The sequence below is a fragment of the Vespula pensylvanica genome, chromosome 3 (genome assembly GCF_014466175.1).
Source record: "Vespula pensylvanica isolate Volc-1 chromosome 3, ASM1446617v1, whole genome shotgun sequence".
Lineage (NCBI taxonomy): Eukaryota > Metazoa > Arthropoda > Insecta > Hymenoptera > Vespidae > Vespula > Vespula pensylvanica.
This window is the reverse complement of record NC_057687.1, coordinates 8,435,646-8,455,645: the sequence shown is the minus strand read 5'-3', so window position 1 is coordinate 8,455,645 and position 20,000 is coordinate 8,435,646. Positions and strand designations below refer to the sequence as shown.

Below are 20,000 nucleotides of genomic sequence, written 5' to 3'. Positions count from 1 at the left end.
CTCTCTCTTTCTCTTTCTCTCTTTCTCTTTCTCTCTTTCTCTTTCTTTCTCTTTTTCTCTCATTCACTCACTCTCACTTTGTTTGTCTTTCTATCTCTTTCTATAAAATTTTCATCCCTTCGATGTAAATAAAATGTATTGTACGAATATATCTCTGATTAATATTAATATATATATATATTTTTTTTTTATTTTTTTATTCTTTTTGCTATTTTTCTCTTTTCTCGATTATTAGTTTCTCTTTTTCTTTTTTCTTTATGTATATATGTATACATTTATATAGAACGATAAAGAGGAAAGAAAGAATAATATTGCTAGTATTTATTTCAAAAAAATTTGGAAAATTATTCTTTCGAGGTAAAAGAAAGAGAGTATTTTCAGTTTGTTTTTCTTTTTTTCTTTTTTCTTTTCTTTTGTTTAGAAATATTCTTATATTGGCTAATATAATATGATTTTGGAATCGAAGTGTTATCTTGTTTATACATTTTGTAATAATTCATCAAGGGAAATAAAATTAATCGAATGATAATAAAAATTAATCTATAACTAAACTATATTATAAACTATATACGTAGAAATTGTATCGTAAAAAAATTAATATAAAGAAAAATATATACTCCAACGTGATAGTTCAATAATAATAATAATAATAATAACAAAAAGAGAAAGGAAATATTTCTCACAGAAAATGTATTAATCATAAACAACTAACAAAAGCTTTCACTTCAATTATTGAAAATTTTCGTACATTATTAACAAATATTACGAACAAAATGATCATGAGGCATCAGTTCAAACATTTCATACTCTATTTATAATATTTTTATTTTCATTTGTTTTTCTTTTTCTATCTTTTTTTTCTTCTCTATTATTTTTTTTTATTTTATGTACATATATATATTTTTTATTTTTTTTTTTTTTACAGAGACATAATTGATAATTAATACGTTGGGTTAACTGAATGGGATCAAAATTGAACGAATATGGTGAATCCAACCCTCCTTCTCTACCTTCCCCTTCTTCTTCACCTACCTACATTACTACTAATAACCGATGTTGTAGCGAGCATTAGCATTTCCGGGCGCTCAATTTTCATGAATTATGCAAAACTCCGATCACGGGGTGTATATGCACATATTTATGAACTTGTATTATTTATGCACGAGTGTTTTCTCTGTAAAGACAGACAAAACAAAACAGAACAGAACGAAACACAACCATCAAATCGAAATAATGAGAGTTTTGATTTCCTATCTCATGTCTCACACTTGTAACAATTAAATAATTGAAATAAAAGAAAAAAAAATGATTTAATCTCTTGTTTATTTGTAATTAAAAAGAAAATAAGAAAAAATAGACTTTACGATTTTCTCTTCGTAAGAAAAACTCTAAAAGAGAAAGAGTTCAACGTCGTAACGATTAAAAGTAAAGTAGGAGAGAAGATAATTCTTTTCTAATTTTCTTTTTTTTAATTATTATTAAAAACGATAAGAGACTGATGTCCCAAAAGAAGTTAACTTTTGCGACGATTAAGTAAAATAAAAGAAAAATGAATAAAAGGAAGAAAAGATATAAGGGAAAAGTGATCTTTTACAATTTTTTTTTTTTTTAATTCTTTTTTTTTATATAGTTCTATATATATTTTTTTTTCTTAAATAATTTTATAAATATTTTTTTTTTTTTAATTATTATTGAAGAAATTAAGAAAATTGAGGTTTGAGGAAAATGAAAGAATATTTCGGATCTTAATAATTCTTTGAAACTCGTTGATACAAAAGGGTTAACTTTGATTAATGGAACCAAATGAGAATCCAGCACGAATTCCACGAATACTACGTGCAACCAGGCGACGATTTATCAATTATGTAACCATCATACTACGATGCGCATGCGCACTCGGTTATTCATCGTATCTCAATTAATGTACGAAGCTTTTGTTCTACATATATACGTATGTAATGTTCCTATGTAATCGGAATAGTATTTCATCGTGGTTTCTCGAGTATTTCAACTTGTTCCTTTGTTAAATTGACATTGTTTCAAATTTCAATAGGAAAAGTAAAATTTGCTAAATTTCTTGATTATAATTTGATCGTTCAGAAACATTCGTTTGTTTAGAAATTAATCATAGATGTTACAGTGTACGCACTTGTATATATATATATATTATTTCATTAATTTTTTTTTATTTTTTTATACATTTTTTACAACTCTTATAATTTTTTTTTCAACCCAAAAAATTCTTAGTTAACATTTTTTTTTTTTAATAATAATATTTTAGTGCACGTATCTCGTTCTCATGTATACATTATGTTTACAATATATTAATTATTTTATGAAACATTAAAAAAAAATTCGAAATACGGAGTTTACTCTTTCTTACTATTAAAGATTCACCAATAAGTAATTATTTAATTTTATATATCTAAATAAATAAAACGACGACAATAACAATAACATCTAAATAAATAATTTCAATATTTTTTATTAATATTCTTATTTATTTTATTATATCTATCGAATATCTCGTATGATTATCATTGCACTTATTATGCTTAGAATTAGATATTTTATTATCATATCGTTTATTACGATAAAAGATATTAACAATTCCAATTATTAATCAACTTAATACATCGATATCTTTATTATCAAACAATATAGGACGAACGATAATTAAATAATTACCTTACCATCTACATTCCTCCCTGTCTTTAAGAAAATTAAAGAAAAGAAGAAAACAAAATTGAAAAAAAGAAACAAGAAAAAGGAAATAATGGTCGAGAAATATCGACGAAAGAGAAATTTTCCAAAATGAAGAAAAATGCGTGTGAAATTTATTTATTTACTCACGTATCTTCCTACATAATATATACACGCATATACATTACGCCATATACAGAGTGTCGCAAATTTTGTCGTCGACACAAATTGTACGTCCAACTACGTACTTACGTTTTACCAGTATTTCGAAATAAAAAAAAAAAGAAATGAAAAAAAAAATAAAAAAGAAAAAAAATGTTACACGAGCGTAATAGCAGAAAGTGTCTCGTCGTAAAGTTACAACAAATATTGAATGAAACGATAAAAACGATTGGTCCGCAAGTTTGACGGAAAAAAGAGAAAGAGAGAGAGAGAGAGAGAGAACAAAAAAAGAAAAAGAAAAACGAAAAAACTTGTAACACCCTGTATAAACGGAGGAAGAGAACAGCACGTATCCAGGAGTTTGATATCAGTGCGACGAAAACGCACAGTGGTTACTATTACATATACGCAAGCAAACCTAAAGTAATTTCCACAGTCACGTAGATAGGTGGTCATGTCTCAGATGGGTAATATCGTTCCTCCTAAAGGAGTCACCATCCCCTTTCATCCCCTCTCCTTATCCATTCCCTTTATCCTCTCATCCTCTCTCCCTCTTTCTCTCTCCCTCTTTCTCTCTCTCTCTCTCTCTCTCTCTCTCTCTCTCTCTCTCTCTCTCTCTCTCTCTCTCTCTCTCTCTCTCTCTCTCTGTCTATCTATCTCTGTTTCTTTCTTTTTCATTATCACACTCTCAAAAGGGAGATACATAGGTCTAAAAAATTTGTAAATCTATTCTTTTTTTACTTTGTTCTATTTTTGTTTTTGTCCTTTTTTTCTCCTTTTTCTTTCTTCTTCTTTTTCTTCACTTTTTTCCTCGCTTCTTTCTCGATCTACGAAGAATGTACGCGAGCAGAAAAAAAAAAAAAAAAAACATTGCGAATTCTAAAAATTCAATCAGTGTTGTAATCTTTTCTCTTCCTTTCTTTTCCTTTCTTTTCTTTTCTTTTCTTTTCTTTTCTTATTTTGTAGTTTTTCAAACGAACAATACAAACTGAACAATCTAAAAAGAAGTTACACGAGTTAATAATAAAATACTGAGATATATATATATATATTTCGTTTGTTCGTACGTTTCGTTAGAAAAAGAAAAAAGAAGAAAGAACAAATTGTAAGAAGAAAAAAAATTGTCTTTTTTTAGAATTTCTAAGCCCCGGAAGCTTCCCTTAAATATGGCCTTTTTTGCCAGACCAACCACGACGAACTTTGACCTTTTATCTCGTGAAAACACTACCGATATATTTTCGATCGTGACATCGGGAAAAGAAATATACGAATGTTGAAGAGAAAAATGCTGAACGAATGAAAATTTACTTGAATGAGAATATGATTCAAAAATGTCGAATTAAATTCTGAGAAGGAGAGAAAATATAATAAAAGAAAAAGGAAAAAGTGTTTGTTATTTTTCTTTTTAACAAGGACAGAACGTTGAACACCTTTATAATGCCGAATTAAAGGATGTATCGAAAGTTCGTAAGATGGGCCTGGAGGGAAAGGGTGGGAGGCTAACAAAACTTCTCAACTTGATTTTAATATTCAATTACTCCTTTACAAGACTTTTTAAGGTTAATTTTCTTTTTCTTTTCTTTTTTTTCGCCTCGAATTGTAAAACTACCGTAACTTTTAGAAGGTCTTGAAAAAGAGTGATTGATTTTTAACACCGGTCTAGAAACTTTTGATATTCGACCAGTGCCTTGGTGTATTTAAAAAAATTAAAAAGAAAAAAACAATTATTATAATTTTTTTGATTACGATACGAATTTCTTTTGATCGTATAAAATTCAAGGATATAGTTTAATATTCTTCCGATCAGAACGAATGAAATAATTTCTAAAGAGAAAGAGAAAAAAAGAAAATGCTTCAAAAAAAAAAAAAGAAGAAGAAAAAAGAAAGTACAGTTTAATTCGTAAAAATCGAATTTTATTAAATGTAAAAATTCGATAAAGTTTAGTAAATAATATCCGTAAGCATAGATATACGTACATACGTGACATAAGTATGTGTGAAAAAATTACACGAATAATGTGAAAAAAGATGTCGGTCGTTAAGAGTCGTCGCTTTAATTGGATTACGTCGAACACGTAGTAGACAAGTCGCGATAATAGAAGTCAAAGTGGACAAAGCTCGTTTTCTTTTTCTTTTTCTTTTTCGGTTCTCCAAATGAAACATGACAACGACGACGACGAACAAGAAAGAAAGAAAGAAAGAAAGAGAAAGAAAAAGAGGAAGACAGAAAGAGAGAGAGAGAGAGAGAGAGAGAGAGAGAGAGAGAGAGAGAAAATCGACTAATAGCGATTTTCTCTGGGAACCATCGTAGCTTTGAAATTGGGCCGAGCGCTAATTAACGTCTAATTAATCGAACTACGTGCGATGGCAGCTTCCAATTACGCTTCTCCGATGGATTAGCCGAGTCTCTTATTGTAGTATCGTCATATAATATGTTTCGGCTTATTGTAAGTATCGCGAACAGGGTTGGTGATCGTCGAATTACAAATTATCAACTTCTTTTTTTCTTTTTTTTTTTCATCTTTTTTCTTTTTTCTTTCTTTCTTTTTTTTTTTGCTCGTACCACCTTCTGTTCTCTTTATTAATTTCATGCTATAATAATTTCATGGGGTTTATGACTGATCCGATTGTATAATATAGAAAAAAAGAAAAAAATTAAAAAAGAGTACATAATTAATGTTAGGTTTAATTACATTAGGTTCCTTCAAGTTTATCGAAGATTATTAAAGAATTATTAATAAGACGTAGAATTTATTTCATTCTTATTGTACAAATGAATTTTTTTTTTTAAATAGAAATAAAACTTAATCTTCGATCAGATCGTACTCGTATGTGATATATTTAATATAATATAAAATAATTATTCTACAACACTTGTGAATATACTATACTTATACTAATCACGATTCAATAATACTTTTTATAAGTGTAACGGAATGAATATTGTATTAAAACTTACAAAAAATATTATATTATATAAATTTCCGAATATAAAAAAAAATTAATACATATATATATATATATATATATTTCTAACAATACAAATATTTCACATAAATCAACGCGCACGATTTAATCATTCACGATTGATTAATTAATATATCCGATACATAAATTCATTTCGAATAAATCTTCATTATCATCCGCAATAAAACTACTTACTTTGATCTCGAAATACGTTATTATTTTATACGATGGAAAAAAAATATAATTATTTTTTTTTCTTTTTTAACGTATTTCCTCCTTTTTTTTCCTAGGTTACGTATGTATATGTATATATATTTTTTTTAATTTTCTTATTTTCTCCAACGTAACTTGCGTGACAATGTTGGACTACGATGATGATTGCATGCCCGTTCCGGCAATTAGTACCAACCGGTATACGCGTATCGTCAATTGATAAAATTGTTAAATCGAGCAGGACCAGGAGGTAAATCGACTGCTAGGCTGCTCTCGTGGCTTCAAACAAGGAGGGTCGAGAGTATCGTAATTGGAGGGTCGTTGTCGGTACTAGACCTTCAAATTCGATTGCAACTCTCCCCTACACCCCAACCTCTGTCCAAGCCTCTCCCTGCCCCCTCCCCCTACCCCCCTACCCCCCATCCCATCATTTTTCCACTTTCGTTTTTTGCGGTCCACAGTTATACTCCATCAAAGTTAATACACTCACTCTGCCCTTGAATAAGGGCAGAGTAACGCTGCTACGTCTATTGGTTCGTTTTTATTTTCTATTTCTTTTATTTTTCCTTTCTCTATTTTTTATTTTTTCCTTGTTTTAATTTTTCTCTTATTACTCTTCCGCCATCTCGTATCCACCCTCTTTTTGAAATTGCTTCTACATATCTTTTTTCCTTTTAATTTTGTTCTCTTTCGTTCTTTCGTTCTTTTCTTTCTTTGTTTTCTTTTTGAAAGATAATTTAAAAATGTCGTCGATTATTTTCTATTATCGTCAAATATGTGTGTTATGATATAACATGTAATTATTAAAAGTAATACATATATTATACATATATACATATATTTTATATTTATATTATAGATGTTATATAAAATGAAAGAAAAGTAAATAAAATTATATATATATATATATTAATATACTATATATTAATTATATATAATATTACTATAATATATTATATATATGTTATAGATGACTTATGAAAAAAGAAATGATAAAATAATCACTTACATTAATTTATATTTTCAATTTTAAAATGATGATGAATCTAAAAAAAAAAAAAATAAACAGAAAAAAAATAAAACTACTTTTATCGATAAGATTTAGCCAAGGAGATTATTTAAATATAGTAGCAGTCTTGTATGCCGACTATTCGGACCTCTTCTCTATTGTTTCCTTCTAAACTCTTAACGACCATGATACAAAGGAGAAAGAGACCGCGCTAAGTTTACGCTTCGATAAGCGTTCAAACTTTGTTGAACTTTTTACTCAGTCTTTTCTCCCACCGTCGTCTCTCAGATCTACAGAAAACAGAGAGAGACAGAGAGCTACAGAAAAGAGGGAAAAGCTTGACAGAGGGGAGGAAAATAGGGTGGTGTGTTGGTGAGGGATAAGGGTGAGATGGCCCGAGAGGGTAACTCGTATACAGAATTGATATCTGTCTTATTTTCTGTCTCACGCGTTTCTTTCGACAAAAAGATGAAGATAAAACTTTTACATTTTAAGAATACAATAGAAATAGTATATCTAATAATATCGTCGCGTATTTTGCATCATTTTCCCGTTGTTTGTAATTTTCTTTATGAAAATAACAAACGTTTGTCGAACGTTACAACGGAAACAGATAAAATTCGAGAAAAATCGTTTATGAAACGAACAGATATTTCAAAACGATCAATTTTGATCAATAATCAATTGATTATTAATAATAATCAAATATCAATAATAATCAATTGCATTTTTAGGATCATTGATATTTTTTTTTTTTTTTATTATTTTTTATTTGCTTTTCTTTTTTATCTTGATGACACGTCGCACATCCACAATGTGCTCACAATGTATTCACGATGGTAATATTTACAAGAAAGAAATATGTTTCGATAATTTATAAACTTATTTCTAATTTAAAAATAGAAGAAATTTAGAAATAAAAAAATTTCTATTACTTTATCAAATAAATTTGTAATATATAAATATATTTATATTTATACATATATTTGTACACACACACACACACACACACAGATATATACAAACATACAAACAATAGATACATAGACATATATCCAATCACCAAAATTTCTTTCGTATCAAAGCAATACTAAATTTTACATTCTAACAATCTAATCCCAACATACTTATATCACATTCAAAAAAAAAAGAAACGAAAAAGAAAAAAAAAATTTAATCAAATCGTTGCATTTCTCATTATTATAATCAATAATACATACATACATACACACACACATACACACACACACACACACACACACATACATACATACATACATACGTTCTCTGACTATAATACAAATGAATCATTTTTTATTTCTTCCTATTTTTTTTTATCTTCTCTTTTTTTCGTACTCCGAGAATAGGAAAATACGTGAATCGTCGTGTTCGGTGAATTTTACGAGATAACTGGATAAGATAGGCCAGCATTCAATCCTGAGGGAACAGTTACGATCATAGCCCATTAAACGTATGTTGCAGTTGCGGGAATACACTCTGACGGAGACCTATCACGAGGACGACGTCGAGGTCGAGTTCGTAAGCAATGACAATCTACTATCGAGCAATCCAACCCCAAGAGGAATCGATCCGAACAGAGACCTAAACGAGGCCATCGCGGAGGAACGAAGGGAAATGGACACTCAGAGATACAGGTAGACCATCTTCTTCGACCCTTCTTCTCTCCTTTTCCACCTTCTTTCCCTTTCTACCTTCCTTCCTTCCTTCCTTCCTTCCTTCCTTTCTTCCTTCTTGCCTTTCTCTAACTCGTTTGTCTCATTTTAATTAATCTCATTTTTTATCAATTATAAATAATTAATATAATAAGACTTTTAATCATCACCATCGATTCTTCTATCAAACGATATCTTTTTCTTAAGTATCTTAAAATATTTAATCATTAACTCTCTCTCTCTCTCTCTATCTTTCTATCTCTTTCTCTCTCGTTATTCTTCTATCTTTCTCTTTCCTTTTCTATCTTCATCCTACTCAATCTTTATCGTTATATTTCTCTGTTTCCTGTCTCTCTTTCTCTTTCTTTCTTTATCTTTGTCTATGTCTATCTCTATCTTTCTCAGTCTTTATCTTTATATTTCTCTGTCTTTCTTTCTATACTTCTATATCTTTATCTATCATTTACCTTCTCTCATTCCTCTCTCTCTCTCTCTCTCTCTCTCTCTCTCTCTCTCTCTCTCTCTCTCTATTTCTATCTCTCTTTTATCTCGGTCTATCTCGATGAAAACTCTTAGAAGAGAATTGCAACGGTGCATATAACAATCTTTGAGAATCACGGATAAAGGAAGGATTTTGAGGGAAAATGTCGGGCGTCTCTATGGCGGCCCCTGCGTCCGTTTTTCTGTAAAAACTCATTCTCTCTCTCTCTTTTTCTCTCTATCTCTATCTCTATTTCTATCTCTCTCTCTCTCTCTCTCTCTTTTTTCTCGCACGACTACGAAAGTACGGTTAGTAGTTCGGTTGCCGTTGTCGTTGAAAACAGTCGAAACTTTTACTCGGTAGAATCGTGCGGAACGAAAAGAAAAAGAAAAAAGAATAAGAAAAAGAAGAGGAAGAAGAGGAGGAAGAGGAAGAAGAAGAAGAAGAAGAAGAAGAAGAAGAATAGAGTAGGAGGTTGAACGTGATTTCTCTCGAAATCGACACGGTTCATGGAAACGTTCTTTTTTTTACTTTTCTTTTCTTTTCTTTTCTTTTCTTTTCTTTTCTTTTCCTTTCTTTTCCTTTCGAACGAAACGAGAAAAACATTTTTCTAATGAAATGCAAAATTTGTTTCCTGCATCCCACCTCCCCATTTCCCTTTTTCCCTATTCTCTCGTCTTTTTCTCGAAAATAATAACCCGACGCGAGTTTTGCGAAGGATCGTTCGCGACTAGCGACGTTGTTCGTTGGAACGTTCGTTTTTAAAAGAAAAGGAAAAAAAAAAAAAAAAAACAGAAAAAAGAAAAGAAAAAAGATGAAGAAAAAAAAAAGGAGAGAACAAGAGAGAAGGAAAAAAAGAATGGAGAAAATTAATTTCTTACTTACTTAATTAATTTCTACGCGACAATTAATTTCGACCAAATGGTGAATTCGATACGGGACGTAATTCTTTTTTCATTTTTCTTCATCTCCTCGATATTCCTTAACTCGAATGGTTACTTTCGTCCTTTCGTTGCGTTCGCGTGTAAAACATCAAAGAACGAAAGACGATATCGTTAAATTCTCCTCATAGAACTTTCTTCCCTCGCATAGTTATCGATATTATCAAGAACAAAGGTCCTTCCAGTCATGCAAGTGGAAGAAGACAAGAAGGGAGAAAGAAAGAGAGAAAGAAAAAGAGAGAAAGACAGATAGACAGAGAGAGAAACAGAGACAGTTGCTCCAAAAGATGCTCCTGTAAAGTGCACTGAGACAGCTTCAATGGACTCTCTCAAAGAGGTTTTGAAATAGGACTTCATCGACTAAACAGCTTGGAAAGAGTGACTTCAACCCCTTCTCGAGAACCCCCTTTCATCCCTCTCTCTTTCTTTCTCTCTCTCTCTCTTCTTCTTCTTCTTCTTCTTCTTCTTCTTCTTCTTCTTCTTCTTCTTCTTCTTCTCTTTCTATCTTGAAAGAACCAACTCTCTCGCATACATATGCGAAGAAGAATCTTCTATCTCTCTTTCTCTCTGTCTCCCTCTGTCTTTCTATCTCTATCTCTCTTTATTCCATTGAACTTTCTTCGTTACTCTCTCATGCCTTTTCACGTCACGCGATAAAGTTTCTCCCTTTTCTTTACCCTACACCCTTACTTTCTCTCTCTCTCTCTCTCTCTCTCTCTCTCTCTCTTTCTTATTTGTGTATATGCGTGCATGTGTATGTCCGTCTTTCTAATTCAATTCTCGAACCTTTGTTCATTTGAATTTTTATCATAAGAATACTATACCATTTCTCTAAGAGCTTCTTACGTTTCATTATCATTGTGAACATCTTATGATTTATTTATTATTTAATATTCGTACTAGTTTGACGAAACGAATTATGCGAACTTATGCGCCATGTTCGTAATCATAAAATTGAATTTTCTTTTATTCTTCTTTTCTTTTTTCTTCTTTTTTTTTTTTCTTTTTCTTCTTCTTCTTCTTCTTGTTCTAATGGTAAAAGATACGACGCAGGTTTCGTTTTTCGCAACAATCGAAATTCACATTACGAAAGGATTGTGTTTGTTTTTATTGAAGTGGATCTATCTCGACTGTTGTTAGACAAAATGTTTGAAAATAATCGATCGATAATCATAAAACGTATCGAATTATCATTGTAAAAAGAAAGTGGTGCTTCTTTTATATTGTGTTTATTGATATGTATCTGTGTGGGTACGTGTGTACGTATGTGTATATATATATATTTTTTTTTTCTTTAATAATCAAACATGTACGATATATCCAAGTCGATGTTTCGATATGTGTATAACGATATTATTTTCTTCGATAAACTTTTCTACATATATGTATAACACGTATACATATGTATATCTATTATATAGTTCCAGCTATATCCTCGAACACATAATATAAATCCTTTCTTATCGTCGATAATATTTCGATCGATTATCTTCAAATTATTATACACAAAATCACGAATGATTGTTCTAATTTCTTTTTCTTTTTTTTTTTTCAAAGATTTAACAAAAAAATATTCTACGTATTTTCCATTATATAGATATATTTATTTCTATACGTATAATTTGTTTTTCGATTACGACTTCAAACGTCCCTTAATTTACGATATTGTATATATTAAAAAAAAAGGATTTTAATTTAATCAATCCGTTTTAATCAATATTAAATTTCGTAACTAATAGTGCAATAAAAAATAATTGCAAGAAACGAATTCAAAGTTAAGCCGTGAAAATTTTGTGCAATATATACGAAAGAGAAAAAAAAAACAATTTGTACATTTTACACATACGGACAGATATATACCCGGTTTCGTTACCTCGTTTTATACGATATTATTTGAATTATTTCGTATTGAATGATTCATTAGAAAATAAAAATATAATATCGATTTAGTTATTTCTACGAGCGAAACGACGCGAAGAAGTTAATCGAAGAAATCACATAGAAAATCTCAAGGGACAGTAACCTCGAGCGATCCATAAAGTACAAACTCCCTCTGCAGTACTACATACACCCACATATATATATATTTATATATATATATATATATATATATATATATATATATATATATGTCATATCCGTGTATTAAACCTCTCTCCTTATCAGTGTAATATCCGACACGTTATCCACAACGACAGGACCGATAAAGCTCGTACTCGATCATATCGAAGATCGATGCGAAGTCATACCTATGAAATATAATTGTGAACCAAGTCCCAGTTCGTATTTTCCCAATGATATTAAATCGTACAACTAAAAAAGTATTTTATAAAGATGATAATAAGAAATATATAATAATTTTCAAAAGTATGTAAATGGATATATAATAAATTATGGATGAAAGAATAATGTTATTATTTGGTAATATTTTTTAATATTTAAAAAGTATATATGTTGATTCGTTTAAACAATGTTTATTTATTTATTTATTTATTTATTTATTTATTTATTTATTTATTTATTTATTTATTTATTTATTTATTTTCGTAAATAAAAATATTATTTTTTTTATCAAATAATATTAATATAAAATGTATTATATATATATATATATATATATATATATATATATATATATACGAATACCATAAAAAATAAACCTGTAAAAAAAGTATATGCTATAAATACTATATAAAAAAAAATATATATATATACAGAAAAAATATACACTGTACTGACAAATGCTATAAAAAATATTCGTATAATATAAGAATTTTTAAATTTTTAAACAGGACAAATTGTAACAACAATACTTCGAAAATATTATTATATATTTTTTAAAGGCTTCGTAGACAAATAAAAAAAAGTGTAAAAGAAAAAAAAAAAAGATAAAGAAACAAACGGATATCATAGATATAGTCGATCGAGTCTAGGTTATTAACCTTTTTATGAAAGGGGAACGTCGATAGAAAACAGATCACTTATATTCTATCCTTATCTCATGCGATGCAATGTAAGGATCACGAAGTGGACCCTTATCCTATCTGGTTCGCAAAGATGCTTGGTATATAACAGTCTATCGTAAAGTTTTACGATCATTGCCAATATCAGTTAGTATAGAATGTTCAGATCTCTTTTTTTCCATCTTGTATATTTCTATTTTTAACCTTTCGGGAATAAACCCATGGAAAAGTTTCGATACATACATACATACATACATACATACATACATACATACATACATACATACATATATATATATATATATATATATATATATATACACACACATAAATAAAAAATATATATATGTAGTTTCTATTAATCTATTTATACACATATATGTGTATATAAATTAATATATAAAACAATTAAATTATATTAATAATATAATTCTTTCTATATATCTATATATATATATATATATATATATATATATATATATATAAAAGTTTGTTTTATAATACATATATAGGCATATATATATATATATAGATATAGAAAAAGACAAAAAATTGTGTGAAAGCATCACACTCGTACTTTCCCATTCTGTTCGATAGTTGTACTGGAAGTGAAGGGCCTAAGGGCTACTTTTTCTCTCACACGAGTGACGAATTTTTTTTTTTTTTTTCAACGTAAGTACCAGCTACCTCGAGAAACTTCAGTTTTCAAAGGTTTCTCTCTCTCTCTCTCTCTCTCTCTCTCTCTCTCTCTCTCTCTCTCTCTCTCTCTCTCTCTCTCTCTCTCTCTCTCTCTCTTTCTCTCTTTTTCACTCACGATTTTCAACTTCACGTCAATGCATCGGTAAAAGTGCACTCAAACTCAACGTAAAATCTCACTCAATACTACTCGGACTTCTTCGTCGACGTAACTAAAAGCATTTTTAAAAAAAAAAGTAAATATTTTGTTTCGTATATTTTTGAAACTTTTTTGTCGAACGAAAAGCAATTCTTTTTCTTTCTGTTTCAAAATTGTATTCCGATGAAAATTTATCTCGATGATCAAACGATCGATGATTAAAATCCTCAAGAGAATAAATAAAACACATTAATCGAAGATATTATCTATCTATGATTCTACTTTTTATAAACATAATTAATAGATCTACCTTTTGGATTGAATATAATTTTTCTTTTCCTTTTACAAAACGATATTAATAAAATATACATAATTATATAAATATACATATCTAAAATATCTAAAAGAAAAGAGAAAAAAAAAAAAAAGAAGAAGAAGCTATGAAAAAGAAAGTCCTCGACCTAATCAGACAAATAAATTACAGTAATACTTAAAGCTATGGAGATAAATGCGTACACCTATATATACACATACATACACATAAAATTTATCACATATTTCATCAAATATTTTATTTCATGCAATCTACATATTTGCAATATTATTTATTTACGATAAGCATTGACGGATACACAAGAGCGATTTCTTTCAGTTTTGCGCGAACGAATTATCTAAACACAATGTTACGTTCGGTTGAAAGAATGAAATATGTGATTTAAAGAGAGAAAGACAGACAAAAAGAGAAAGAGAGAGAGAGAGAGAAAGAGTCAAAGACATATCGTTGTGTTTACCCTTCCTCGAACGAGGCAACAACCCCTGTATATAAATCGTTGCAAGTCCACCAAGCTTATAACTCGTTGGTGTCGCGAACAATACACACAAACAAACAAACAAACAAACAAACAAACACACATACATTGTATGGAGTATGAAGGTGATAGGTGGTGGGAGAAGGGGGATGAAGGGAGGTGAGAAAAAAATAAAACCTACAAAGCCAAAAAAAAAAAACAAGAAAAGAAAAAAAGAGAAAACCAAACCACGAAGAAAATAGTTACTGGCATGGATCCTCGTTAATTATTTCGACCGACGATTCGATGTGTGTGTGTACGCGTGTGTGAGTCTGTGTCCTGTTTCCTGTGTGTATGAGAGTCAGCAAAAAGAGAGGAAAAAAGGGAAGAAAAAAAAAGAAAAAAAAAAAAAAGGGATAAAAAAATAAAAAAGAATACCACACACGCCTAAGTCTCGGTCGACGGTATTCCAATTTGTTGAAAGTTAAATGTGTTTTACACCACCCCTCTAGGTGTACGGTAGTAGTAGGTATATATGTATCCGGGCGTATTTTTATCGCTTGTAACTGACCGATACGCTGGCCACGAGCAAAACACGCCGTCGCGCTTCGCCTGGTTTATATTTGAAAAATATTTCTTTTTTTTTTTCCTTTCTTCCTTTCTTTCTTTCTTTTTTCTTTTCTTTCTGGCTTGCTTGCTTGCTTGCTTGCTTGCTCCCCAATTCACTCTTTCTCTCTCTCTCTCTCTCTCTCTCTCTCTCTTTTTCTTTTTTTTTTTTTTATTTTTTTTTATTAATATAGAAACATTTACCATTTTCATGATATTACTATCCGTCACCGTATCGGCGTTACACGTAAATCGTCCATTTTGTTTTATAAAAAAAATATAATAACAAATAATCCACGCGAACATATTGAGAATAATGGATTATTATCGATTATTTTTGGAACGTATTTGTGTAATGAAAATTTTACGCGTCGATTCGTTGATTACACGCTTTTGAAAGAAATTAATGAGATAATCCTTATCGTCGAGAACGATAATAGAAGATCAATCTGAATGATTGATTAATCGAGGAGTTATATTTAATGTTTAATGGGAAATAAATTCTTTCGTTTCACAAATTAATCGAATTTAATTCATGTGAGATCGTGTTATTTTCGTTATTATCGATTAATCGTTTATCGTTAATGAAATGTAAATTTGTTTTTGAATTATTAATCAATTTCAACTGATATATAATAGAAATAAAAATTTCTATCGTCAATTAATTATTATTTATTTTGTATACATATTATTTAGAGTAAATTTCAATTAAGAAAGAATTTAGGTGATATGATAGAAAATTGATTAAATATTTATATTGTTGTATTATTTGGAATTATTAATTTATCCAGGTAAATCGTATAGATTAATTATTAATCGAATATATTTAACACAGAAATGATATTTGAATTATTAATTAATTGAATCTACGTAAAAAAGTAAAGTAAATTTGAATATCATTTTTTCTTTTTATTTTAACTTTTCGACCCAATGATAACGTAATTTCTAATGTTCCTTGAATACTAATCATATCCAATAACATATTAAAATATTTATAATTCGAATCTTGAAAAAATTTAATTTAATTTTTATTTAAATCAACGTTTGTTGCAATAATAATTAATTATTGATAATTATATATAATATTGATTATTACTATTAATAATCATTAATAATTAAAATCTTTTTACAATTAGATTATTTTTTCTTCCCCATTTTTTTTTTCTTTTTTTTTTTTTTTTTTTTATTATGAATATAGTCGATGTACCGTAGATAACATCATTACATTCAATAATTTGTTCGTATTGCCTCCCTTTCAAATCTACAATGAAAGATAAAAGGAAATCCCGAAGAAAATCATACATGAGTCAGCATCTTCAACGAACCGATTGAGATCCTTTTTCCTCTCTCTTTCTGATTCTTAACGTCTGCCATTTAAATATGTCTCCATGAAATAAGGATTACGTGGTCGGCTTCGATTTGCAGTAAAAAGAGATGGAAATCGTCTGAATCGTGGAATAAGGGTCCGCCAAGAGACAATAAAATGTCAAGAACAGATAGATAAAAGGTGTTACATTATTCTTAGTAAGCCAATTGGAATTTTTAAATTGTTAACCGGAATAAAACAGTGACGTATTCGTACTTTTGGAAACCCTAGGAGTCCTCATTGCGAGGCCACAAATTTATTTCGATTATAATCGAATTCGTACGTAATTTTTTTATTGTTTTAATTTTTTTATTTTTCGTTCGACTTATCTTGAAATACATGAAAGTGTTTTTTTATGTTGTTGTTCGTAGCAAAAGTGAATACCGAAGCATGCACCTTGTGATAGATACGATCCTGGATATGCAGGACGAGTTAACCCGTGACAAAGATTTCATTTTCTTTTCCAATAAAAAAAAAAAAAAAGGAAAAAATAAAAGAAACGAATGAATTCGTGCACTGTAGAAATTACTTCTCTCATGGAGGACATTTCTCTACTAGAATAAGGCTCCATTTTAAAAAGATAATTTAAAGATGACGTAAAATCAAAGGACAATTTAAATGCGCGTTTATTGCAGCCATTTTATAAAATACATATTCGATAATAAAATCATAATAAATAAATAATATTAAGATAAATAAATAAGTAAATAAGAGTGTAATAAATTGTATATTTAATTATATTACCATTAATTAATTAAATTATTTTTTAATTATTAATTAAATTATATTATTTTTTTCTTTTCAATATCGTCATAAAAGATTGTAATAAAAGAACACTTTGTTTCTCGATCCAGTTAAAAAAAAAAAAAAGAAAGAAAGAAAGAAAGAAAGAAAGAAAGAAAGAAAATGAATTCATTAATTTCTAACAAAAGTTTCTTTCTCTTTGTCATAATTATTTTATTCTTCATCAAAATATATGTACATTTCATAAACCCATATGTACATGTATAAATAAACATTTATACGCGCGTTTACCGATCGAAAATCTTTCACAGATCTTTAACAGATTAAAAAATATCTCGATAACGATTTCCTTAATAGAATTTACAATAATAGTTATATTTTTTGTATTGAAATCTAGGAAAAACGTTATTCTATTATCAACGTTGCTATTCACTCGTATCATTTTCTCGTTAGATTTCCATTTTCTTTCTTATAGTCATGCTCGTATAAAATTTCTATACAAAAGTGAGAAAGAAGTCACTAGTTTTCTTTTCCTCTTTCGACGAAAAAAAAAATGGTCGTTAACGAGCCGTTATCGTCGTTACTATTCAATTTATTACATTTCATGGAGAATGCTACTCTTAAGAATAAAATATCCCGATATCTTATTTATATACCTAAACTACATGGACTTCAATGACTATTATAAATTCTAACTACCTTTAGAAAATTATACGATAGAAAAAAATTTATTTATTGTGAGCTGTAAAATTATTTTTGTCCCCCTTTATCGTGCTAATTTTATTCAACAAATTATTCTTTGAAATTTCATAATTTTTAATATATTCAAATTGATTAATAAATATTAAAAATTTATATATATATAAATTTTGTATAAATAAATATTGTATAGATAAATAATAATATGTATGATAATAATAATTTGATTTTATATATTGCGAATATATATGGATAATAATAATACATAGATGATAATAATAATAATAATAATAATAATAATAATAATAATAATAATAATAATAATAATAATAATAATAATACGGATTAAAATATGAGTAGATAAAAATTATAGTAAAAACAATAATCTATATATTACTATTGTTATTATTATTAATTTATCACTATAGATATATATTATTACTGTTATTAACATATTATATTATATATATTATTACTGATATATATTATTACTGTTATTAACATACTTTGGGTATAATTAAATATACAACGAATATTAAAACCTTTTCTCAGATACTGGACCACAACAAGTAACGGACAACCATCAGTAACCGATATACCGCGCGATGGAAAAGCCGCAATAATCGATAGCATTGCATCGTCATATGCATTGCAAAGGCCAAGGTTAAATGCAACACCAACTTCGAGAACAATCAAATTGGTTGATCAAAAGAATAAATATAACGAAGGAAAATCGAATTGGCCGTATTATCAGATGTACAGGCATTCGGTCGAAGCACAAAAGGCTGAAATTTTCAAGGACATTCAAAGGAAGATGGCGAACACGACAGGTGTTTCCAAACTCGGTCAATCGTGGATGAACAATTCCACGGATATCTCGCAACAACGTCAGCATAAACTTAGAATGAAACATCATAGGCTAATGGCTAAGGGCAAACATTTGAGAACGCGTAAGTTGTTCTGGTTGTTAATTTTTTTATTATTTTTATTAATTAACAATTAATTTAAATACTCGTGATCGCGATATAAACCTTCACTGATTTATAAGCCACAGATACATGTAACTTTTCTTTAAATAGCAAATCTTACTTCACTTTCCAATTATCCACGAAATCGTAATAATTAATGAACAATTATTCGACAATGTTAATATTTCACATCTGTAATTACAAATGTGACCTAATTGTTACGTCTTAACCAAGATATTAGCAGATTTTCAAATAGTTCACTCTCTATCATAACGCGAATTGATCCGAGCTAATTTGTATAAATATAATTCATTGATTTAGACCACACCTTATCTTTGATAATCAACGAATCAAAATCATGAAATATGAAATACTAACAAATTCGATCGGTTAGATCATAAAAACGTAATTAAAATGTAATCTCTCTTCTAAGATGAGGATTGAAGAAAAAAAGAGAAAAGCTATTTCTTTCATCTTACGTTTATTTCATCCCCTTATATTTTGTAATCCTTAGGTCCACCGAGAGATTGCAAGGTCAGCGAATGGGGTCCATGGAGTGCTTGCAGTCGTAGTTGCGGAGTAGGGGAAACACAGAGGACACGAAAAGTGACGATAAAGTCGCGCCGTGGTGGAGCAGCTTGTCCACCATTGAAGGAGACCAAATGGTGTGGCAGCGTTAGTCCTTGTCCAGAGAACAACAAGTCTAATCTCGAAGGGTTTCATTGGTAGTCTTGTTAAGGGTGGTGGTCGCCCAACAACGACGACTTTTGTCCTAATCTTAACGAAGAGAACGAAGAAAACACACGGCCAAGTTACACCGAGATTTATTATATTATATATTCTCGGTTAAAAAGGATCTTGTGCGTGAAGATGACGACTGTA

At 29.1% G+C, this 20,000-nt stretch overlaps 1 protein-coding gene across 1 annotated transcript in view; it reads left to right on the top strand.

Annotated features, from left to right (window-relative positions):
- The window catches only part of LOC122627650, a 247,919-nt gene that overhangs the window by 227,802 nt on the left and 117 nt on the right, over nucleotides 1-20,000 (top strand). Inside the window, exons 5-7 of the mRNA XM_043808942.1 lie at nucleotides 8,537-8,709; nucleotides 18,703-19,100; nucleotides 19,633-20,000. The exon at nucleotides 19,633-20,000 is cut by the window's right edge and continues 117 nt beyond it. Coding sequence (XP_043664877.1) covers nucleotides 8,537-8,709; nucleotides 18,703-19,100; nucleotides 19,633-19,847 — 786 coding nt within the window. The 3' untranslated portion in view covers nucleotides 19,848-20,000. The remainder of the gene's footprint in view (nucleotides 1-8,536; nucleotides 8,710-18,702; nucleotides 19,101-19,632) is intronic.